Here is a 19,776-nt window from a genome sequence, read left to right as displayed (position 1 = left end):
CAACAAGGGTAATTACAATCGCATTAATAGGTTAAGGTTATGTCCGAATAAACACATACACCGGTCGAATACATAACCTCATTTTTTAAGTCTGATAAAAAACAATTTCTGTAATTTTACAGGCATGGAATTAACGAACTAAATAGAAATAATTTTTTTTTATGAATCATTGTAACTACTAGTTAATATTCAAAGATAAAGCAAAAAAAAAAAATCAAATTTATATAACTCCAGTCGGCAAAATAACCACCAAATTTCACACGCACAAAATACCATCAACAGTAATAAAAGTAACTAAAATTTTTTTTCTGCAGCGCACAGTCTTCCCAAACGGTATAGTGACCAATATTACCTAATTAAATTTACAAATGAATTAATTAAATGTTGTAGCTAACACGGTCAACTGGCAGTGATTATTTTGATAGTTGTGGTTTGGTTATAATTTGAACTTTATGTTAACATTGAGGCAAGATATGGAAAATAAAACTGTGATATAAAGGGACGAGTAAATAATATTGAAGTAGTGATTAAAATTATTTGCTGATCAAGTTTATGAACAGTGATACTACTATTGCATTTACGTACTATTTGCTAAATGAACGTTTCAGTGAGATTCTGATGCGATGAACTACACTAGCAGTAAATGCAGTAGAACGCGCTTCCTATTTGTTTACGTAGTGCGAGTCTAGTAACTGTTGTTAACAGTCATGTCGTCAGTTATATAGACTAAATATTTTAAAGGATCGTTCATTGTTATCAATCTGTGTAATTGAAGTTGCTAATTTAAAGAAAAGAATACGTCTTAAGTTTTCTTGCTCAAATACAGAGTGGTTTGTATAAATATAAGTTTTTATTTGTCAATTAAATTGTGTAAATAACTTTTATGTAGTAAAATTGGCAGTATAGGAACAGTTTATTTTTAAATACACGGATTATGTGCTTGTATGTAGTTATCTGGAATCCCTTATATACACCTTATCTCTTACCATATACGTTATTTCCAAATACCGAACTTTTTAATATTGCAATTTATCCAATGCCCGGTTTCGTAGTATTGCGTAATTTTTAGTGATGCATTAAAGTTGTTATTAAAATCGTAACTAATTTTTCAGCTTGTAATATTTATTCTGTTTTTCGAAGTGTTTGGCAATCGGCTTGATTTAATTATATCATTAAAAGTAATAAAAATTATAAGATCTTACAGTAAAACTCACTAAGTTATCCTAGTTTTTCTTCCCCTAACACCCCTTCAACCTATTCTTTTCCCTTCTAGCTTCACTACAATTGATAATTTAACTGCAGATGTCACCATGTTGACAGAAAATGTGGTGGTCGACCAACTCGCTTGACAGATGATGTGTTAGAGAATGTGAAAACAAGATTGCTCAATTCTCCATGGAAAATTTTATGAAAACTTTTCACGCAAGTTGGCTTATCATATTGTGTGTTCAGAAAGCTGCTAAAAAATTGGAATTCTATCCGTACGATTAGTCCAAGAGCTTCAGCCTCTAGATTTAAACAAGCTATTGCAATATTGCCGTTGGTTTAGGTGTCTCGTAAATGATAACGGAATTGAATTTTTAAACACACTGTTCTTTAGTGATGAAACTTGAATCCATCTCGATGGTTATTTGAACAGTCAAAACTGTCGAATTTGGGCGGTTGAAAATCCTAACATTTTATAAGACAAATCTTTGCATCCTGAAAAAATTGGTGTGTGGTGTACGATATCTCATCATCATATAGTCAAACCCATATTCTTCAAACAGACAGAAAATGGTGAAGTATACAGGAATATTGTGCACCAACTTGTGTCCCTCCTGAAACCTCAAGGTTGCTGGTTTCAGCAAGACGGCGCTACATGCCACACGTCTCGAGAAATCATTGATTTTCTGCAAGAGTTCTTTGATGATCAAATAATAGCTATAGCCTCCAAGGTCCCCAGACCTCTCATCTCCTGACTACTTTTTGTGGGGCTATATTAAGTCCGAGGCCTTCAAAAACAATCCTCACACTATTGATGAACTTAAAGTCAATATTACAGTCTTAATCACAAATATTTCCAATGCAACTCTTAAAAAGGTTTTTACTAATATGCTGAAAAGAGTCCGTGCGGGTATAACCGCAATGGGTGGGCATTTTGAGCATATTCTTTAACAATTATGTAAGTAATAACTTTTTATTAAGTCTCTTTTGTAAGTAACAAATACATTTTTTTATTCCACCTAAATTTCCCTTTCTTAAATTACATTTAAAATTGGGTAACAGGACTTTTTAATCACTCTGTAGAAAACCAAAATGCTAATTCATTATCTTATCACCTACAATAAATAACTTCTTGCTTGAAATTATCTAAAACCACTGAATCCACAGAGTTACAGCCTTTCATGTATTAAACTAATCTACTAAATATAAAACATTATATTGGATTTTGAATTTGTTAATTATACTTAATTTGGTAACATATGAGATATTGTGGTTGGTCAAAACTTACAATTCGCAGAGTAGTTTCATGTATAATTCCTTATGGCTGATAAAAGAAGAAGAGTACACTATTAGTTGGGATATGGTGTTAACAATGTTCATATTTGTGATTTCTTGTGATTTGTGTATTCTGATTGATCAGTTCCTTTTCATGCTGTAATCTGTTAAGAGAATGGTAAATTGTGATAGGTTAATTTACTATATTCCAATTGGTCAGTTCCTTTGTTCTTAATGGCATAAATGTATTGTTTTCCAATTGATCAAAAGTTTTCTTACTTGTCATTGATTAAGTACATATAGTATTGTGATACAACTTCTGAGAATTAGATATCTAGGAACATAGTAATTTCTCCTCACACTCAGCATAAGAAAAAATGTGATGTCATTTCAACATGACACCACAAAAGAGCCCAATATAGAAGAGGAGCCATGTTCAGAGATTACATCGATTTGTTAGAGATAAATACAGCCCTCACAGAAAGATGCATGGTTAGAATTTTTCCTTCAATAAACTACAGTGATGAAAAAGCAACTAAATACCGACACTGTGATTAGGATGACATCCCAGATTTAAAAGATGTACTCCAAGATTTTGAAGCTAAAAGAAATCATAGAAGAGGATGGGCAGTTTTCTTTTGCAAGTTGGAAAAGGAAATAAATCTTGTATAAAGTTAATTATTGATCTTTTAATTTTCAATTGTTAATTGTGTATTCATTTTGAAAAATTTTGAATTATTGTAAAGTCAATTTTAATTTATGTATTAATTAACATCTTTTCCATCTTATTCATGCACTCTTGGTTGGCTTCCTGAATGTGATTGCATGAAACAATTGTTTAGTCAATTTCAATAATAGCTTTCTGCCATTCTTTTATAGTGCAGTCATACTGTTTAATAAGATAAGACCCTGTGTTGTTCTATTAATTTTTTTTTTTTAATCATAATAAAATATTCATTTATCTTTTATAGTTTAAATAGACTGGTAAAACGTGGCCCTTGCCTCTCTACCTATCTGAAAGGCTGTTATGTTAAGTATGTCAATAAATTTGTTGCATATCATGGTCCATAAATTTGTTAAAAATCAGGAGGGTTCTCTATCACACAATAAATTTTCTGTTGAGATTTTTAATCTCCTTTCCTTACCAAAATTCATTGAAAATATAAGAAATTCCCCTTTATTTACTGTTTTTAGCTTTGTTTAAAAATGCTCAAAAAAGTTCAAAAAGCTATTTTGTAACTATTCTTATAATTCTAGCTGAACTTGAATGTTTGCAAATTATGAGCACGTTTTCCAATTAACTTTCAGGCATAGATGTTAATTGCTTTCCCAACAACTCTCCTGGAAGGATACATACTACGCTTCTCTTTTCTTTGTTCCTTGTAATTTTTAACAGATAAATCATTTTAAATATGATTTTTGTACAAAATAATTTTTGCCTTCTTGGAGAAGCTCTATGAATATCAATGTTCTCTTTCAATTTAATTAATTTTATTGCTTGGGCTTTTTATTGAAAGGACAGTGCACTCCACTTTTATTGTGCTTTTATTATCAAATGTATGATAATAAAAAGTATGTTACAAAAGTATAAAAGTATGTTACTCTGTATAAATCATTCCTTCCATTTGTGTTTACTTACATGTATTAAATTTCTTCCTTTTTTTGTTACTGTGAATGCTGGCGATTCCTTGAATTGTAAATAAACATTTATTATTAAAGAGATTTTTTAAATCTGTATTATAGATTTAAAAGAAAAAACAAAGAATATACATTTGCAATTAATATTAAAAAAAAATCTGTATAATAATTATTTATTCAGAAAATAATGGTACTTGAAAATTAAAAATATTTTACACAATTACATTTTTTTTTTTTTTTAGATTTCAGTACATTTGCATACTATTTTATATATTAACATGCTCATCATTGTTTTCTAAACATTGTCCATATTCAGGAATAATCTTTTATATACTTATTTCTCAAAATTTGTTGTCTGGATGTTAAGCACTGATATTTTCACTTAATTTTCCTTAAATATTTTTATTATGACAACATTTAAATTTTTCATTACCAGTCCTAACATGGAAAAATCTATCTTGCCTTATTTTTAATAGCAGCCTAAAAATGTTGATACAAATGATCTCTTTCACTTTTGTGCAAATCCATTAAAATTTTCAGTAACAATTCTGTACATTTTACTCTGTGAAAATCATAAAATTTTATGGCATAAATATTTTGGTAAGTATTGGTTTCTTAAACTTGTGATAAAACATTTAGTTTTATCACAATGTCAGCCAACTTAATAGATCTCTTATTCATCTCTTCATGACAAACATTTGTACAGCCTTCATTAAATTCACAAAACATGGTAAATTTTGGCAGCATTACAATATTTTTTAAACTGAAAAAGCCTGGATTAACCGGTAACATTATTTATTGTCAGAAGCAGATATTATCCGATTGTTTACTGTGGTTAATGCAATTTGGGGTGCTTTTCAGAATATTAGAGTGTTTTATATATCTTAAGTTATTGGCTACATATCACAAATTTCCCTAAAATAGATATTACGTCTGAATTGATAGTATCTAATAATATATGAATTGCAAGATGCTGGTATAAAATTATTTGTTTGTTTTATTCATTTTTAATCATTCATGTAAGATGTACTGACAGTTAACGTTTAATTTAAATACATTGCATAATCATGTTGAAAAGTTATGAGGTTATCAGAAAAGTCTCAAATTATCTTAAAAAAGCTGCTCTCACATTACTCTTTTGTGTTATTGATTTAATAGCATGCTAACACTAGATATTAGTGTGTTATTTAATGTGTGAAATTGTACAAACCAGAATGATATTCATGTAAGAGATTTTCATCTTAAATGTGCTATAATCAAGCTTGCACCTTCTTTTTTTTAATAGGTGGTCAAGGTAAAGATGGATGAAAATTCTAATGAATTAGGTGCTGAAATCAGTCAGGTAAAAGAAGTTCATGGAAAAGAAAAAATTAAGGAAAAATTAAGGTATCTAGAAATTCCATTTAATTGGAATCTAAATCAAGTTGGACCTCATCAATTTAATGTAATTCCGAGGCTTGAAGAAAAAGATGAAGAGATTGTTGATAACCAGGAATTCAAGTTCAGAAAGTAAGATTTTGTTTTTAAGTAACTATATTATTTTTTTGTAATAAGAATTAAAATGTTTAGTTCGAAGCTTTACCACTACATTATCTTTGCCTTATACATTATCAGATTTTTCTTTAACCCTCTACTTACTAAACTATAAAAATCATCAGAAAAAACTAGTGCATTTAAAGAAGAATATCTATTTTAATTATTTAATTATCTCCTACAGTATCAAAATTATTCCTTCACAATTATATTGTAAATGAAAAATATTTTCTTATTTTCCTGTTGACAAAAAAATAGGCAGTAATGGTAAATAACACCAGTAATAATTTTTAATACATCATACATTTACAAAAACAATAATATAAATAATAAAATATTTATATAATTTTAGATGATCTATTGTATAAGTACAAAATTCAAAATGAAAGTGATTAGAAGAATCCATTTTCAAAAACTACAGAAAAAAGATATGTAAATCGAAAATGAAAAAATACATTTTTTAATAAATCTAAGTGTCTTAATAAATGAATAAATAAATATATCTTATAACTAAATCTTACCGTATAATAAACTTGGTTCAATAATTGAATGAAACATTGAGGTAAAGGAACACTGAAAACACTTTTTTAGTAAGTTACTTAAAAATAACTCACACACCCCAAAACATCCTATCCTAATTTCAGTATAAAAATGGATGTCTTAACAAGTTTTTACACTACATTGCTAGTTTTTAAATGTATTTAAAAAATACTATAGACTGTAATACATTATCACACATTTCTGCAATTACGCTAACCTAACTTATTCTAATTAATGTACAAGTTAAATATGGAGGTCTTTCAATGCCAAGAACATCTACATTGATATAAATTTACTGAAACAAACCCATTACCTTTATTATAGTATTTTCATATTAATTAAACTAAAATAATTAAATAAAGACTTGTTCCACCTTCATGTTTATTTTAATACCTAACAAACAACCACAGCAAATCAGTGGTATAGGTATTGGCGCTATTAACACAGTCAAAAAATGAGCTGTGAATATAGGGTCCAAAGTTCATTTCTAGCAAATTTGAAAAATCATTGTACACCCTCAATGTACAGAAAATAATTTTTATCCATATAAAATGTAACCCTAAATTATGCAGTAGTTTTAGAAACCAAACACCTGATTTTTTTTTCTTAAAATAGGTTATTGTATTTTTATTTTAAAAATGGATGTTATGTCACTTTTTTTAATTTAATTTCAAATTTATTTTTATGTTTCTTAGAAGTAATAGTTTTCTCTCAACTTTTTAGAAAGTAGAATACTAATTAAATTAAAGGTATGGTACAATTACCTCTGAAATTCAAGAAAAATCAAAATAAAAATTATCAACAAAGTTCAAATTTCCTGTATTTCACAAATCATTCCGTTGATAGCTTCCCCCTAGAACCTTTATGTATTTCAGAACACGTCTATATATGTATCCCCATTGTTGAAATCATATTTTCTAATTTTGAGTTTAGTAATTTCTGTAAAACCTATATAAATTCATTTTTGTGAAAAAATTATTTTGGCAGATTTTCTGGCATATTCATGTGCATATGTGATAAAAGATTCAGTACCTAAAATTAAATGATCAAAGTTCATGACCATGAGTTTAAATTATATGATTTTATGATCATACTAGCTGCAATCTGTTCTCTAGCCAGAGATTACATTTTCTCTGTAAATAAATACAATAATAAAGATAATATATATGTTACATGTAAATATGTACAAATTTTTGTCTTCTGTCATTTGACTGGTTTGATGCAGCACTTCAAGATTCCGTGTTTAGTGCCAGTCGTTTCATTTTGGTATACCTCCTACATCTGTAACAATTTGTTTTACATATTCCAAACATTGCCTGCCTGCACACGTTTTCCTTCTATCTGTCCCTCCAATAAAGCGACTATTTTATGCCTTAATATGTGGCCTATAAATCTGTCTCATCTTTTGACTATATTTTTCCCAATGCTTCTTTCTTTATCAATTTGTCGCAACACCTCTTCATTTGTCACTTTATCCACTATCTGATTTTTAACATTCTCCTTCAGCACCATATTTCAAAAGCTTTTAATCTTTTCTTCTCAGGTACTCCGATCATCCAAGTTTCACTTCCAATATAAAGCTATGCTCTAAACATATACTTTCAAAAATGTTTTACTAATGTTTAAATTCATTTTTGATCTAAACAAATTATACTTTTTTTTTTTACCTCATTTACAACATTTTTTTTACCTCTGTAATCTTTTCTCTCCCTATTTTTATATTCAGTGGTTCATCTACATTATTTCTACTACATTTCATTACTTTCATTTTGTTCTTGTTTATTTTCATATGGTAGTCTTGCGTAGGACTTCATCCATGCCATTCATTGTTTCTTCTAAATGTTTTTTTACTTTCAGCTAGAATTACTATATCATCAGCAAATCATAGCATCTTTATACCTTGTACTGTTACTCCAGATCTAAATTTTTCTTTAACATCATTAACTGCTAGTTCTATGTAAAGATTAAAAAGTAATGGAGATAGTAAACATCCTTGTCAGACTCCCTTTTTTTTATTACGGCTTCTTTCTTATGTTCTTCAATTATTACTGTTACTGTTTGGTTCCTTTAAATGTTAGCAATTGTTCTTCTATCTCTACGTGAACCCTAATTTTCGAAAATGCTGAACATATTATTCCAGTATACGTTATCAAATGACTTTTCTAAGTCAATAAATGCCAAGTATGTTGGTTTATTTTTCTTTAATCTTCCTTCTACTATTAATCTGAGTGCTAAAATTGCTTCCTTTGTCCCTATACTTTTCCTGAAACCAAATTGGTCTTCTCCTAACACTTCTTCCTATTCTGTACTGAATTCTAGTTAAGATTTTTGATGCATGACTAGTTAAGCTAATTTTTCTGTTTTCTTCACATTTATCTGCTCCTGCTTTCTTTGGTATCATGACTATAATACTCTTTTTGAAGTCTGATGGAACGTCACCTTTTTCATAAATGTTACATACCGGTTTGTATAATCTATCTATCACTTTTTTACCTTCACTGCACAGTAATTCTCCAGGTATTCTGTCTATTCCAGCAAACTTTCTGCCATTCAAATCTTTTAATGCTCTCTTAAATTCAGATCTCAGTATTGTTTATCCTCTTTCTTCTTCCTCTATAACACCATTTTCTTATTTATTTCCTCTGTATAACTTCAATGCATTCCATCCAAGTATCCACCTTTCCTTTTGTATAATAAAATGGTGTACCATCTTTGTTTAACACATTATTAGATTTTAATTTATGTACCACAAAGTTTTTCTTAACTTTCCTGTATGCTCTATCTATTTTACCAATGATCATTTCTCTTTCCACTTCAAACACTTTTCTTTAATTCACTCTTCTTTTGCTAGTTTGTACTTCCTATTTACAATATTTCTTAATTGTCAATAGTTCCTTTTACTTTCTTCATCTCTAGCACTCACATTTTCTGCATTCATCCATCAGCTGCAATATATCCTCTGATATCCAAGGTTTTCTATCAGTTCTCTTTGTTCCACCTAAGTTAACTTCTACTGATTTAAGAGTTTCCTTTTTAACATTTTCCCATTCTTCTTCTTCATTTCTACCTAATCTTTTTAAAAATCTTCTTTACCTCCTCTTCCTCAAGCTTTTTTTCTAAATTCCACCGATTCATCTAATACCTTTTCTTCAGGTTTTTAAACCCCATTCTACATTTCATTATCACTAAATTATGGTCGCTATCAATGTCCGTGATATAATCTATCTGATATCTTGCAGTATCACCTGTCTTTTTCCATGTGTATATTCTTTTGTGATTTGTAAACTGTGTATTGGCAATTACTAAATTATACTTCGTGCAAAACTCTGTAAGTCAGTCCCCTCTTTCATTCCTTGCCCATATTCTCCCACAGTATTTTCTTCCTTGCCTTTTCCTATGCTTGCATTCCAATCTGCAAATATTATTAAATTTTCATCCCCTTTTATGTATTTTATTGCTTCGTCAATTTTTTCATGTACACACTTTAACTATCATCATCATCATCATGGGCACTTGTAGGCATGTAGATGTTAACAATCATTGTCGGCTTAGGTTTTGATTTTATTCTTATTACAATAATTCTGTTGCTATGCATTTTGAAATACTCTACTCTCTTTCCTATCTTCTTGTTCATTACGAAACCTGCTCCTGCCTGTGTGTATATGTTATTAGTAACTATTCAATATAGTGCACAAAGGCAAACTTGAATTGTTCAGCCGTTAAATTAATTTTATTTATAATTTGCCAAAATTGAATTGTTGATGTAGTTATTTTTGAAAAAGTATTTAAAAATTGTAATGTCATATTTTAATAAAATGACTGAATTGTGTAATTATGTAAGAAGTTTCCCTACTGATTCTTTGAGTGTTTTTACTTCATAAAATATTTCACTAATTTTTATTTTACTAACAATATAATGTTATTGATAGTAAATTTTACTTTCATTAGCAAATATAGTATAACATGGCTGTATTGACTGTACAATATGTTATCACATTTATTCTATAGTATTTAGTCATATGGTAGCCAATGTGTTTGATAAATGTTATCAAAAAATACTTTTATTTGATTATGTTTCACATTAGAAGGAAATTCTTTAAAATTTACTTAATAATGCTTCATTTTTAGTTTATTTTTAAAATAATGCTTTTTAGTATGCCATTTTGGTTTGTTACAGAATATTACTGAGTAAATTTTAGTTTTAGATTTGCTGATTTAGTTGTTGACAAATTTGTCAACAAATTTTGCCTTATGCTTACTGAAAATGATAAACTGTAACAGAATCAGTTTAGCATAGTTATTTTATAGGTAAATTATACTATGTGTATGCTGATCACTTTCCCATAAAAAATATATGTACCAATCTAGGCCCAAGAAAACAACCAAAAAAAACTGCATGTACGAGTATAAGAAAATCATTCTCTATAAATTTTAATTGCTTAACTACATTTACATGACTATATTCAGTATCTTAAAAAAACAAGAAATAAATCTATTGATATTCAGAGAGAAGTTGTAGGAATATTAATTTTAATTCTTCAGTATTTGTTTCAGTTTTATTTTACAACTTCTTCTTGCATATGAATACAATAGAAAAGAGAATGCAGATTTTTCTAGAAACAGTAAAACTCAATTGTTTGCGCTACAAATGTTAAATGATTGTGAAAGATTACTACAAACACTCAAACAAAAAGGCTGTAAAGAATGCTTGTTTTTAGCAACCTATGATGTATTGTTAAACATTGTTTTAGGATCTGAAACCTATATAATGGTTGAATTGGATATGATTTCTGATGCAAAAAAGGTAACATTGTTGTTAATTTTTAAGTTTAATATTAAATTTCAACTTAAATTTCAATGTTTTACGTGGTTATTTAATATTGTCAGTTCAGAAAATCAGGAGTGAGTATGTTTTGTACTTTTTGAAGTCAACATCTGTTCCATAATTTAATTTGTTTTTGGAAAATTACATTTCATCAAATCTGTTAAAATATCACCTATTATAACATTCTTGATTTTAATCTTAACTGCTTTCTTATCCATTTTTTTAATCTCAAAAATATATTGGCATTTAAGATAAGAAGGTATTCTGTATTATCCTATTAATAAAACTTTCTGACCTTATGTTTATTAGTTTCAAAAAGTCAATTTAGTTGCTGAATATTAGAAACATTTATTTCATTAAATTTTAAAAAGTTTGCTGTTAATTAAGATTATTTTTCCACCTCCTTGAAAATTATTTCTCAGGTAAGAGAATGATTTGTCAGAGGTAAGCTATATTATTAATACTCAATATTAATGTACGCTTATTTGTGATAAAAATATATCTCATTTCATTTCATGAAATTAAATGTTAAAGAACCAGTTAGAAAATTTTACGTATTTTGATAAAAAAATTTGATCAGTTTATTTCCGATTTTTTTCTTTTTGTATTTTAACTTGACTTCAGCCTATTAATTTGAAAATCTAGGATAAGTATTTATGGTTTTTTATTGTGATAGTGGATTTTTAAGAGGTAAACAGTATTGAGGATTACATCAATTATTTTGAAAAGAGGATTCTAAGATGTTTAATCAAACAGTTGTCGTAACTTACATATTTATAATATTGATAGAAGAGTAATGAGTGTCAGTTCATTCATTTTTTTAGTGTTTTTGCTAATGGTTGAAAGTTGTATTCCAATGGATACTTTCAGCTAAGTACTCCCCATGACTCATTTTGAAGGAAAATATTTTCCACTCTTAACAACCCAAACATGGAAGCTTCTTTCTTTTTGTATCTCCGGAACCACCATTAGGTACTGCTTCAGAGGATGAGATGAAATGTATGATTTCCTGTATCGCTTGACTTTTTTGTCAAACTTGCTATAGGCAGTATTTTCTTATAATGTATTCACTTACATAAAATACTTTTACCAAATAAATTTAGATAAATTCCTGATCTACTTAAGCTCCTTCCACAATTGCTGTCTAATGTAGGAACATAGGATTCTTCATCTTTGCTTTTATGCAATATATAGATCAACATAAAAATATGTAGATTAACATTCATTATGTATATTAATATCTTTCTTATTTGTTTTGTGGTACACATACTTAAACGTGATTTATAAGGTTTGTTTAGAAAGCAAGTTCTTAAATTAGGCTTTTTGAAACAATGCACTCTACATGTTAATTTTATATTTTAATTTGTATTTTTATAAAATTATACTAATTGAATATTTTTCAGCATTTTACTTTACACCACTACTGAAGTACTAATCAAAGTTTAGAACAAATGTTTTATAATACTGTCATAGAAATGAACTGTTCCATAACAGTTTTGCAACTTCATTTTTATTCTAAGAAGAGGTGAAAGCAGTGGTGGATTTCTAAATAGGCTAGCTAGGCATAGCCTTCAGCAGAAAATTTTTGAAGTCTGTAATGGGCTGCTCGGCAGCAGCTACAGGTGGCACATTCGTAAATCTGCCCCTGGATGAAAGTTAATTTTAATTAACGGTTGAACAATGCAAAAGCACATTATTACAGGACATGTTTTTCACCAGTAGAATAAGTTCTAAATTCAAATTTGGTGCACATAATCTTTCTTATTTAAATTACCTACTCCTTTTTTTTTGTTGTTGATATTTTGGTAGCTTCCATTGTAAGATTGTAAGAAATGCTGCTGTCATTCACTTAATGTGCAGTAAGCAAGAGTGGTATCATCCAGTCCTAACATTTCACCTCAAGTCAAAGCATTTAAAAGTATTTGTCCTTGTCCTCTATGCATATCCTAGACATCAAATGTGCTCTCAGGTTTTCGTAATTCTAATGATATATGACAATTTCATGGAGCACAGAACCCAAAATTTCAGGAAATTCAAGGGATTGCAGAAATTGGGAAACCAGTCATTAGAAACAGCATTCCAAATCAAGTTGTCTAGATATAGAACTAATGTTTCTGTGCAAATTTAAAACCTAAATTCCAGTGATGTTTTTGTTTTTTTATAGCGGTTAAATTCAACTACTGAATGAATATGGAATAAGATAAAAAAGTTGAGACAAAAGTAAAAAATTAATTGTGATAAGAATAATTGTTAAGTATTATATTACATCTAATTTAAAGAAATTTATTTTATTGTTTATTCATTTAATAGCAGTTGCTGGATAAATATTGTATAGATGTAAATGTATTATTAATAAACACTTCAAAAACTAATATTTTTTAAAATGAATTTAAACTTGACAATACGAAGACCAATGTCATTAACTGTAACTATGTCTTGTGTTTGATTGTGTCTTTTAATGTCACAGTCATGCTAAATAATCCCTTCCAGAAACACCCATTTCTCATATTGAATTATAATTGCAGCAATAAAAGTAACAAACTAATTCTATTGATACAGCAAGTCACAAACTTTGTTTTTAAAATCAGTTGTCCTATTAAAAAAAGATTTTGGAGTAAATGATCTTGCAACACCCGACGAAACAGGACCGTGTGATGTGTTATTCATGATAGCATTAAAATACTTGTGATCAGCGCTAGCTTGCAGTTATATGATAAGGTACTGCATTTATAAAATGTTTTCATTTAAAAAATATATTAATACTGATATTACTGTTGTCTCTGAAGAAATGAAGTTAAATGAATTGGTACTAGATTTTGGATTTCACATAAAAAAACCTTAGTGAATAATTATATGTAGAATACATGTTTCATTTTGTTGTCTAAGACACAAGTGTAAATATAGATTCATTAGAAATTGAATGGTATTCTAATAAAAATCTTGGATGACTAGGAACGTAATGATGGGCTGGTTGTTAAGTTTTGATCGTGGAATGGGAATGCAAAATAGGAGTCATAGCTTAGTAATGTAAAATTGATATTTCTTCTTCCAAATTCTACCGCAGTATGCCATCCGCTTGATCATTGGATAATTCAGTACAGAAAAAAGGTGTCGTAGTACTTATTAATGCATACTTATTAATGATTACTCAACAGTGAATAAAGTTATGGATGATGGTGATCTTTCTAAAAGCATTGGCGTGGATGCAGTTTTATGGATTCATATGACAATAATGAAGGTTACTACTACAACAGTGATAAATTTTTTTTCGTAAAAACCAGTATTAAACCTCTTACTGAAAATCTTACTGAACCTAATAAAAATTCTCTGGAACAGTGTGAGTTATAAAAACTTACTGAATCGCTTAGAAACTACAAGGAGTACCTGAATATTGACGATGCACTCAACATAGACAATGTATTGACTGATTATATGATTATTTCATGATCTATTTTTTTTCATGATCTTGTTACTGCCTCAGACTTGACTATTTCCAAAACAAATGACGACATGAACCCAAATTTACCATCACAACTAAGGAAGGGACAGAATAGTTTAGAATATTAAAACAGTGTTTCTTACAAAAAGGATTACCAGAAGGTGTTATTCGATATCAAAAGTGCAATCGCTTATTGAAAAAAATATGTATCAGGACTTAATTCAAACTAAAATAGACAACTATTTTAAATCGTCTACATATAAATAAATTGTACATATCCATATCTGATTTTTTTATTTTGATTTTTACATTAATTTTTGTACATGTGTTTTTATTAATATTCTTGTATACTGTAACTTCTTTGATTAAGATTTTTGTAGCCTACATTGTTTTCTTATTGCATTTTAGTGTAGTAGAGTATTTTTTTTCTTTTATTTTGTTGGTTGATTACAGTAGTACAGTACTATTTTTTTAATTCAAGTATGAACTTAGAAGACAGTGTTTTATTTTCAGAAAAACAATAAAAAAGACTTGTTTTTTACACAGCCATTTTAATTAATAGCTGAATTTTTTCAAATTATAATTTACATAAAATAAATATGCATACTGAAGTTCTACTCAAGTGTTTTTTCCTGTACAATAACCGAACCGAATACTATTGTATTTGCATTTTTCTGAAAAGCAAACAACTCTAAATAATAGACAGATTGTTGTTCCTGAGCGTGTCCGGAATTGGAAAGTTTTACTGTAATTGGTTGTGTAGCATTGTGTCTATGAAGGAAGTTAGGACTTTAAGCACGTAAAGAGAACAAACTATTCCCTGTATTTAATTATATGAATCTATTTGGTTTAAATTTACGCAGAATTTACGTAGTTTTTTGTTTGAAGTAAATTGAAGCACTATACTGTCACCTGAGAGGAGAGAGGAAACTCCTCTCATTAAAATTTAGGAGTCTTGTAGATTTTGGTATGTTATAACATGAGATAATTCTTAAAGCCAGAAATTTTTCTGCTTGTTTTACTGTTGGTCATTAGACGTACTAAGATTTCAAATTTTTCAAAGTTGCCCTGGTGTTATATGGGCTTTTAAAAAAAAACAATTTTCAGTTTTTATGACTTTTCCTGGATTTTACGATAACATAAAAATTTAATCCATTACACCAATTGGGAAATACTTTCACATCCGACTTGCCCACCAGACTTGGCTCTGTCCAACTACTATTTATTTATATCGATGGGACACACACTTGCTGAGCAGCACTTCACTTCTTATGAAAATGTACGAAAATGGCTCGATGACTGTACCTCTTAAAAGAGCAACAGTTTTTTTTTGCATGGCATTCATAAATTGTCAGAGAGAAGGGGAAAATGTATAGCTAGCGATGAATAATATTTCGAATAAAATATTCTCTTATCATTTTCATACAACATGTATTTTGTTAGAAAAATTCCGGTTTCATATTTACACACCTGATATAATATATATATATATAATAACATACAATAATAATAATATATAATATATACAATAATAATGTGTGTATATATATATATATATATTGTATTGAATTGTTGCCACATATACATAGTAATTATGAAAGAAAAACAATAATTTGTTGATCACAGCAAAATACATATAATATTTATTAAATTTTTCTTCTGCTAAAATTCAGCACGTAGATTATTTTTAATTATGAGTTTTTTCTGATCTATAAAATATATAATGTCAAACAACACCAACAATATTTATCATCTCATATGAACAAAAAAATTAATCAGTAAAGTAGAATGAATGCCTTGTCAGTTAACAATTTTTTTTTAATGTTTTTAATTTTGTTGCCAAATGTCTTTGACAGCATGTGGCACTTAATAACCTTATGATAGCCCTGAAAAGGGCCGTTTTTGTCATTGATTGGCTTCGATGGCTTATAATTCATAACCTTGTGGTGGACCTGAAAAGGGCCATCATCTGAGAAGAACTATTGGATCTAGAAGCTGATCTCCGTCAGCTTTCTAGTTTTAAGTTAGGGGGAGTTGCGGCTCGTCCATTGAAGTCAGACCGGGCTTCTCCTCAGCAGCAGTTAGTGACCATTACAGCGTGGCAGTGGTGGCCCCAGAGCCCTACAGTGTCGGGTCGGCATCAGTCGTCCTTTGCCGGTGCAGCTAAAGTGGTTCTCCCTGAAAAATCCCATGCTGGGGCATCTCCTGCTGCCAAGCTGGTTCAGGAAAGCAGCATCCGCTTCCAGCAGCTCCCTTGGCAGGTCGGCCAGGCCTGCTGCTCTGATGAGGATGTTGGTATCCGCCAGGAGGTCTCATGTTGAGGCAGCCAGGGAACTTCTTCTTCTTCTCCTCCTCCTCCTCGTCCACTAGGTGGTGGTCAATGATGAATTGTAAACTCACTGTCATGCACACTCATATTGGAGCTGTGAGTGAGGGGCTGAAGTGCCTCTATGGTGGGATAACTGAACGGTGGTAGTGATGCTTGTATCAGCACATAAATATACTGTGCGCCAGCTCACATCTGAGTTGCTACCATGTTCATCCGCCGTTATTAAATTAGGCATATATGTGGTAGCAAGTTCTACAAGTTTTACATCATTTGAAAGTTTTAATTTAATCTCTAAATATGATGAGTTGTCTTGAAATAAATTAATCTATATTAATATTGGCTTTATTTCTGAAATAAATATTGTAATAAGACATCTTTATTTTTAATATTGCAGAATTATGACAAAATAGTTACATTAAGTGATCAGACTGCACAACAAAAGGCAGCATTGCTCGCCATCAAAGCTGTTTCGTTAATGGAATATGGCAGTGATAAACTAGTGCTTGCTTCAGAGTACATAAGTCATGCACAACAATTAGATCCATCAGTTGCTGAATGGCATTTCATTTTTGGTCAAGTTCTAGGTAAATCTAATTTTATTATTTTTTTTAAATTATTTTTCACAGATAACAAACTAGTTTTCGAAATTTATCCTTTTTTGAATATGTGCTTCATTGAAATCATTTGGTTAGAAGTTGAAGAGTAATTCCATATGGATACCCCCTTAGTTCTTGAAGGCTGATTGTTTATGTAATTATTATGACTATGTGGATATCCCAAAAACATAGTGTTTGGCCAAAAAAAAAGTTTATTGAATTTTGTTGAAGTTTTCATAACAAATAATAAATAGGTTTTATTGGAAATAGTAATTGGTAAATTTTATGCAATAGTTGTTTGCCATAAGGTAACTTGCAAGTTGACTTCTTTCTGCCCCATCTATACTGATAACATCTGAATGTTGGCTGTCCATATGCGTTTAAACTTCATTTTGACTACTTTCAGAATCACTGAGTAGTCGTAATAAACCTAGCTTATACAAGTCCTAAAACCATGAAATTTTTTGAGGATGTCATTTTCTATCTTCCTTCTTCTCTTGAATTATATCAGCTACAGCATACGTTATGTTTCATCAGATGATCAAAATATTCCAGCTTTCTTCTCTTTACCATTCCAACATTCTTGGAATTATTGCTCATTCTTCTTAAAACTTCACTTGTGTAGTATGGACTGCTTAGGAATATTTTTAGAATGAATAAATTTATATTTCAGAAGACTCCAGTTTTTTAATTGTAATGTCTGATACTGTCCAATACAAACACCACATCAAATCTTAAAAAACTAATACATTAATAAAAAAACGAAAAAACAAAAGAAGCAAATAAAATAAAGTAAACCAATAATAAAAAGATCTCTTACACAAGTGAAATAATTGTTCAATGAATTTGGGATGGATTTGCAGGAGATAACCCAGCATTAAATCTATTCTTTGCATTCCATTTTATCCTACCATTCATTTTAACAGTAATCATAATACACTTAATACTTTTACATGAAACAGGATCATCAAAACCATTTGGAACAAAAAACGGTATTGATAAAATTCCTTTTCATTATTACTTAACTGTTAAAGACATTTTAGAGATAATATTCACATGAATATTATCTAGTGGACCTAGGGATTGAGTGAAGAATTGCATATGCAAATAAAAAAATATCATTCTGGCTGAATATGTGTGATTACTGTTGTAATAATGTAGGTTTGATCTGTTGATGCCTGACGGCTGTGGCATCGTGGCTTATGCTGACAATGGGTTGCTGCTGGTTGAGGGCAACTCGTGTGCTGAGATAAAGCTCAGGGCAACACAGGCATGTAAGGTGCTAAGGTTGTGGAGTCTTCAGCATAAGATGGTTTTCAGTGTGGAGAAAACCACTATGATGTTTCTCAAAGGCTGTCTAGTTGCAACACGCCATCCGCGTGTTGTGATGGATGGCCATCCGATTAGGTATGTTACCATTCAGAAATATCTGGGTGTTAACCTTGATGAGAGGCTTCAATTCATGAAGCACCTCCAGTTTGTTGCGAGGAAGGCGATTGATGCCTTCTTTGGTGTTCATAGAGTCATACATCCCGATTGCGGGTTGAATTACCTTACCATGCGTATTCTTTACAAAGGTGTCTATGAGGCCATAATGTTGTACGCTGCACCCGTCTGGGCTCATTGTTTGCAATTTCAATGTAATAAGGACATATTATTGCGAGCCCAGCGTTTTCTGCTGTTAGCTGTTGTCGGTGGTTACAGGAACATCTTGAGAGAGGCGATCTCTATGATTGCTGGCACGAAACCAGTTGACATTCTAGCTACTGAATGTAGCTAGCAGTATATTTCTAAGAAGGCAGGCCTTCTTACTTCTGGACATTTGCGGAAAATTGAAGACGAAGGTTTTGACTCTTGGCAGGTTAGGTGGAACGATTTTTCTACTGGTCGGTACACGCATGGTATCTTTCCCAATGTTAGGGAGTTGCAATCAATTGGATTTCTCCCAATCGGTACTCAACCCAATTCCTCTCAGGGCGTTTAGGGATAAATTGGTTAGGTTTGGTTTGGTAGAGTCGGGCTTGTGCCTCAACTGTAGAGTCGATAACACTGTGGACCATGTCCTTTATGTCTGACCCGAGTACAAAGCTGAACGTACCAGAGTTGTCAGGGAACTAGAGAGAGTAAATTCCTTCTTGATCTGCGAGTCGACTAGAAGGCTCGCAGAGAATGGACTATTGTGGCTGGCATCGTTTCCTTGCGTTCAGCAGGACTACTGAGAGGTATAGATAGAATAGGACCCTGGGCAGCTAGGGACCGCTTGGATAGTTGATTGGCATCGAGCCACGGTTAGGTAGAATGTGGTGATTATTTTGACTGTAAAAGCTGTTGGTGGTGGAACAGGGACTGCACTGCCGATTGGCATGGGATACCATGCAGCCATGAGGTGTAGCGG

At 30.5% G+C, this 19,776-nt stretch overlaps 1 protein-coding gene across 3 annotated transcripts in view; it reads left to right on the top strand.

Moving 5' to 3' along the window:
- Window positions 1-423: 423 nt before the first annotated feature.
- Window positions 424-19,776, top strand: part of LOC142321753 (uncharacterized) — a 57,221-nt gene continuing 37,868 nt past the window's right edge. For 2 of the 3 annotated variants that reach the window (XM_075360126.1, XM_075360108.1), the window contains exons 1-4: window positions 424-830; window positions 5,405-5,628; window positions 10,735-10,996; window positions 17,180-17,369. In XM_075360126.1, coding sequence (XP_075216241.1) covers window positions 5,420-5,628; window positions 10,735-10,996; window positions 17,180-17,369 — 661 coding nt within the window. In that variant the 5' untranslated portion in view covers window positions 424-830; window positions 5,405-5,419. The remainder of the gene's footprint in view (window positions 831-5,404; window positions 5,629-10,734; window positions 10,997-17,179; window positions 17,370-19,776) is intronic. The other variant, XM_075360117.1, reaches the window with a different exon arrangement.

Source organism: Lycorma delicatula, chromosome 1 (genome assembly GCF_047948215.1).
Source record: "Lycorma delicatula isolate Av1 chromosome 1, ASM4794821v1, whole genome shotgun sequence".
NCBI classification, from domain to species: Eukaryota; Metazoa; Arthropoda; class Insecta; order Hemiptera; family Fulgoridae; genus Lycorma; species Lycorma delicatula.
This window is presented reverse-complemented; position numbering and strand designations above follow the sequence as displayed.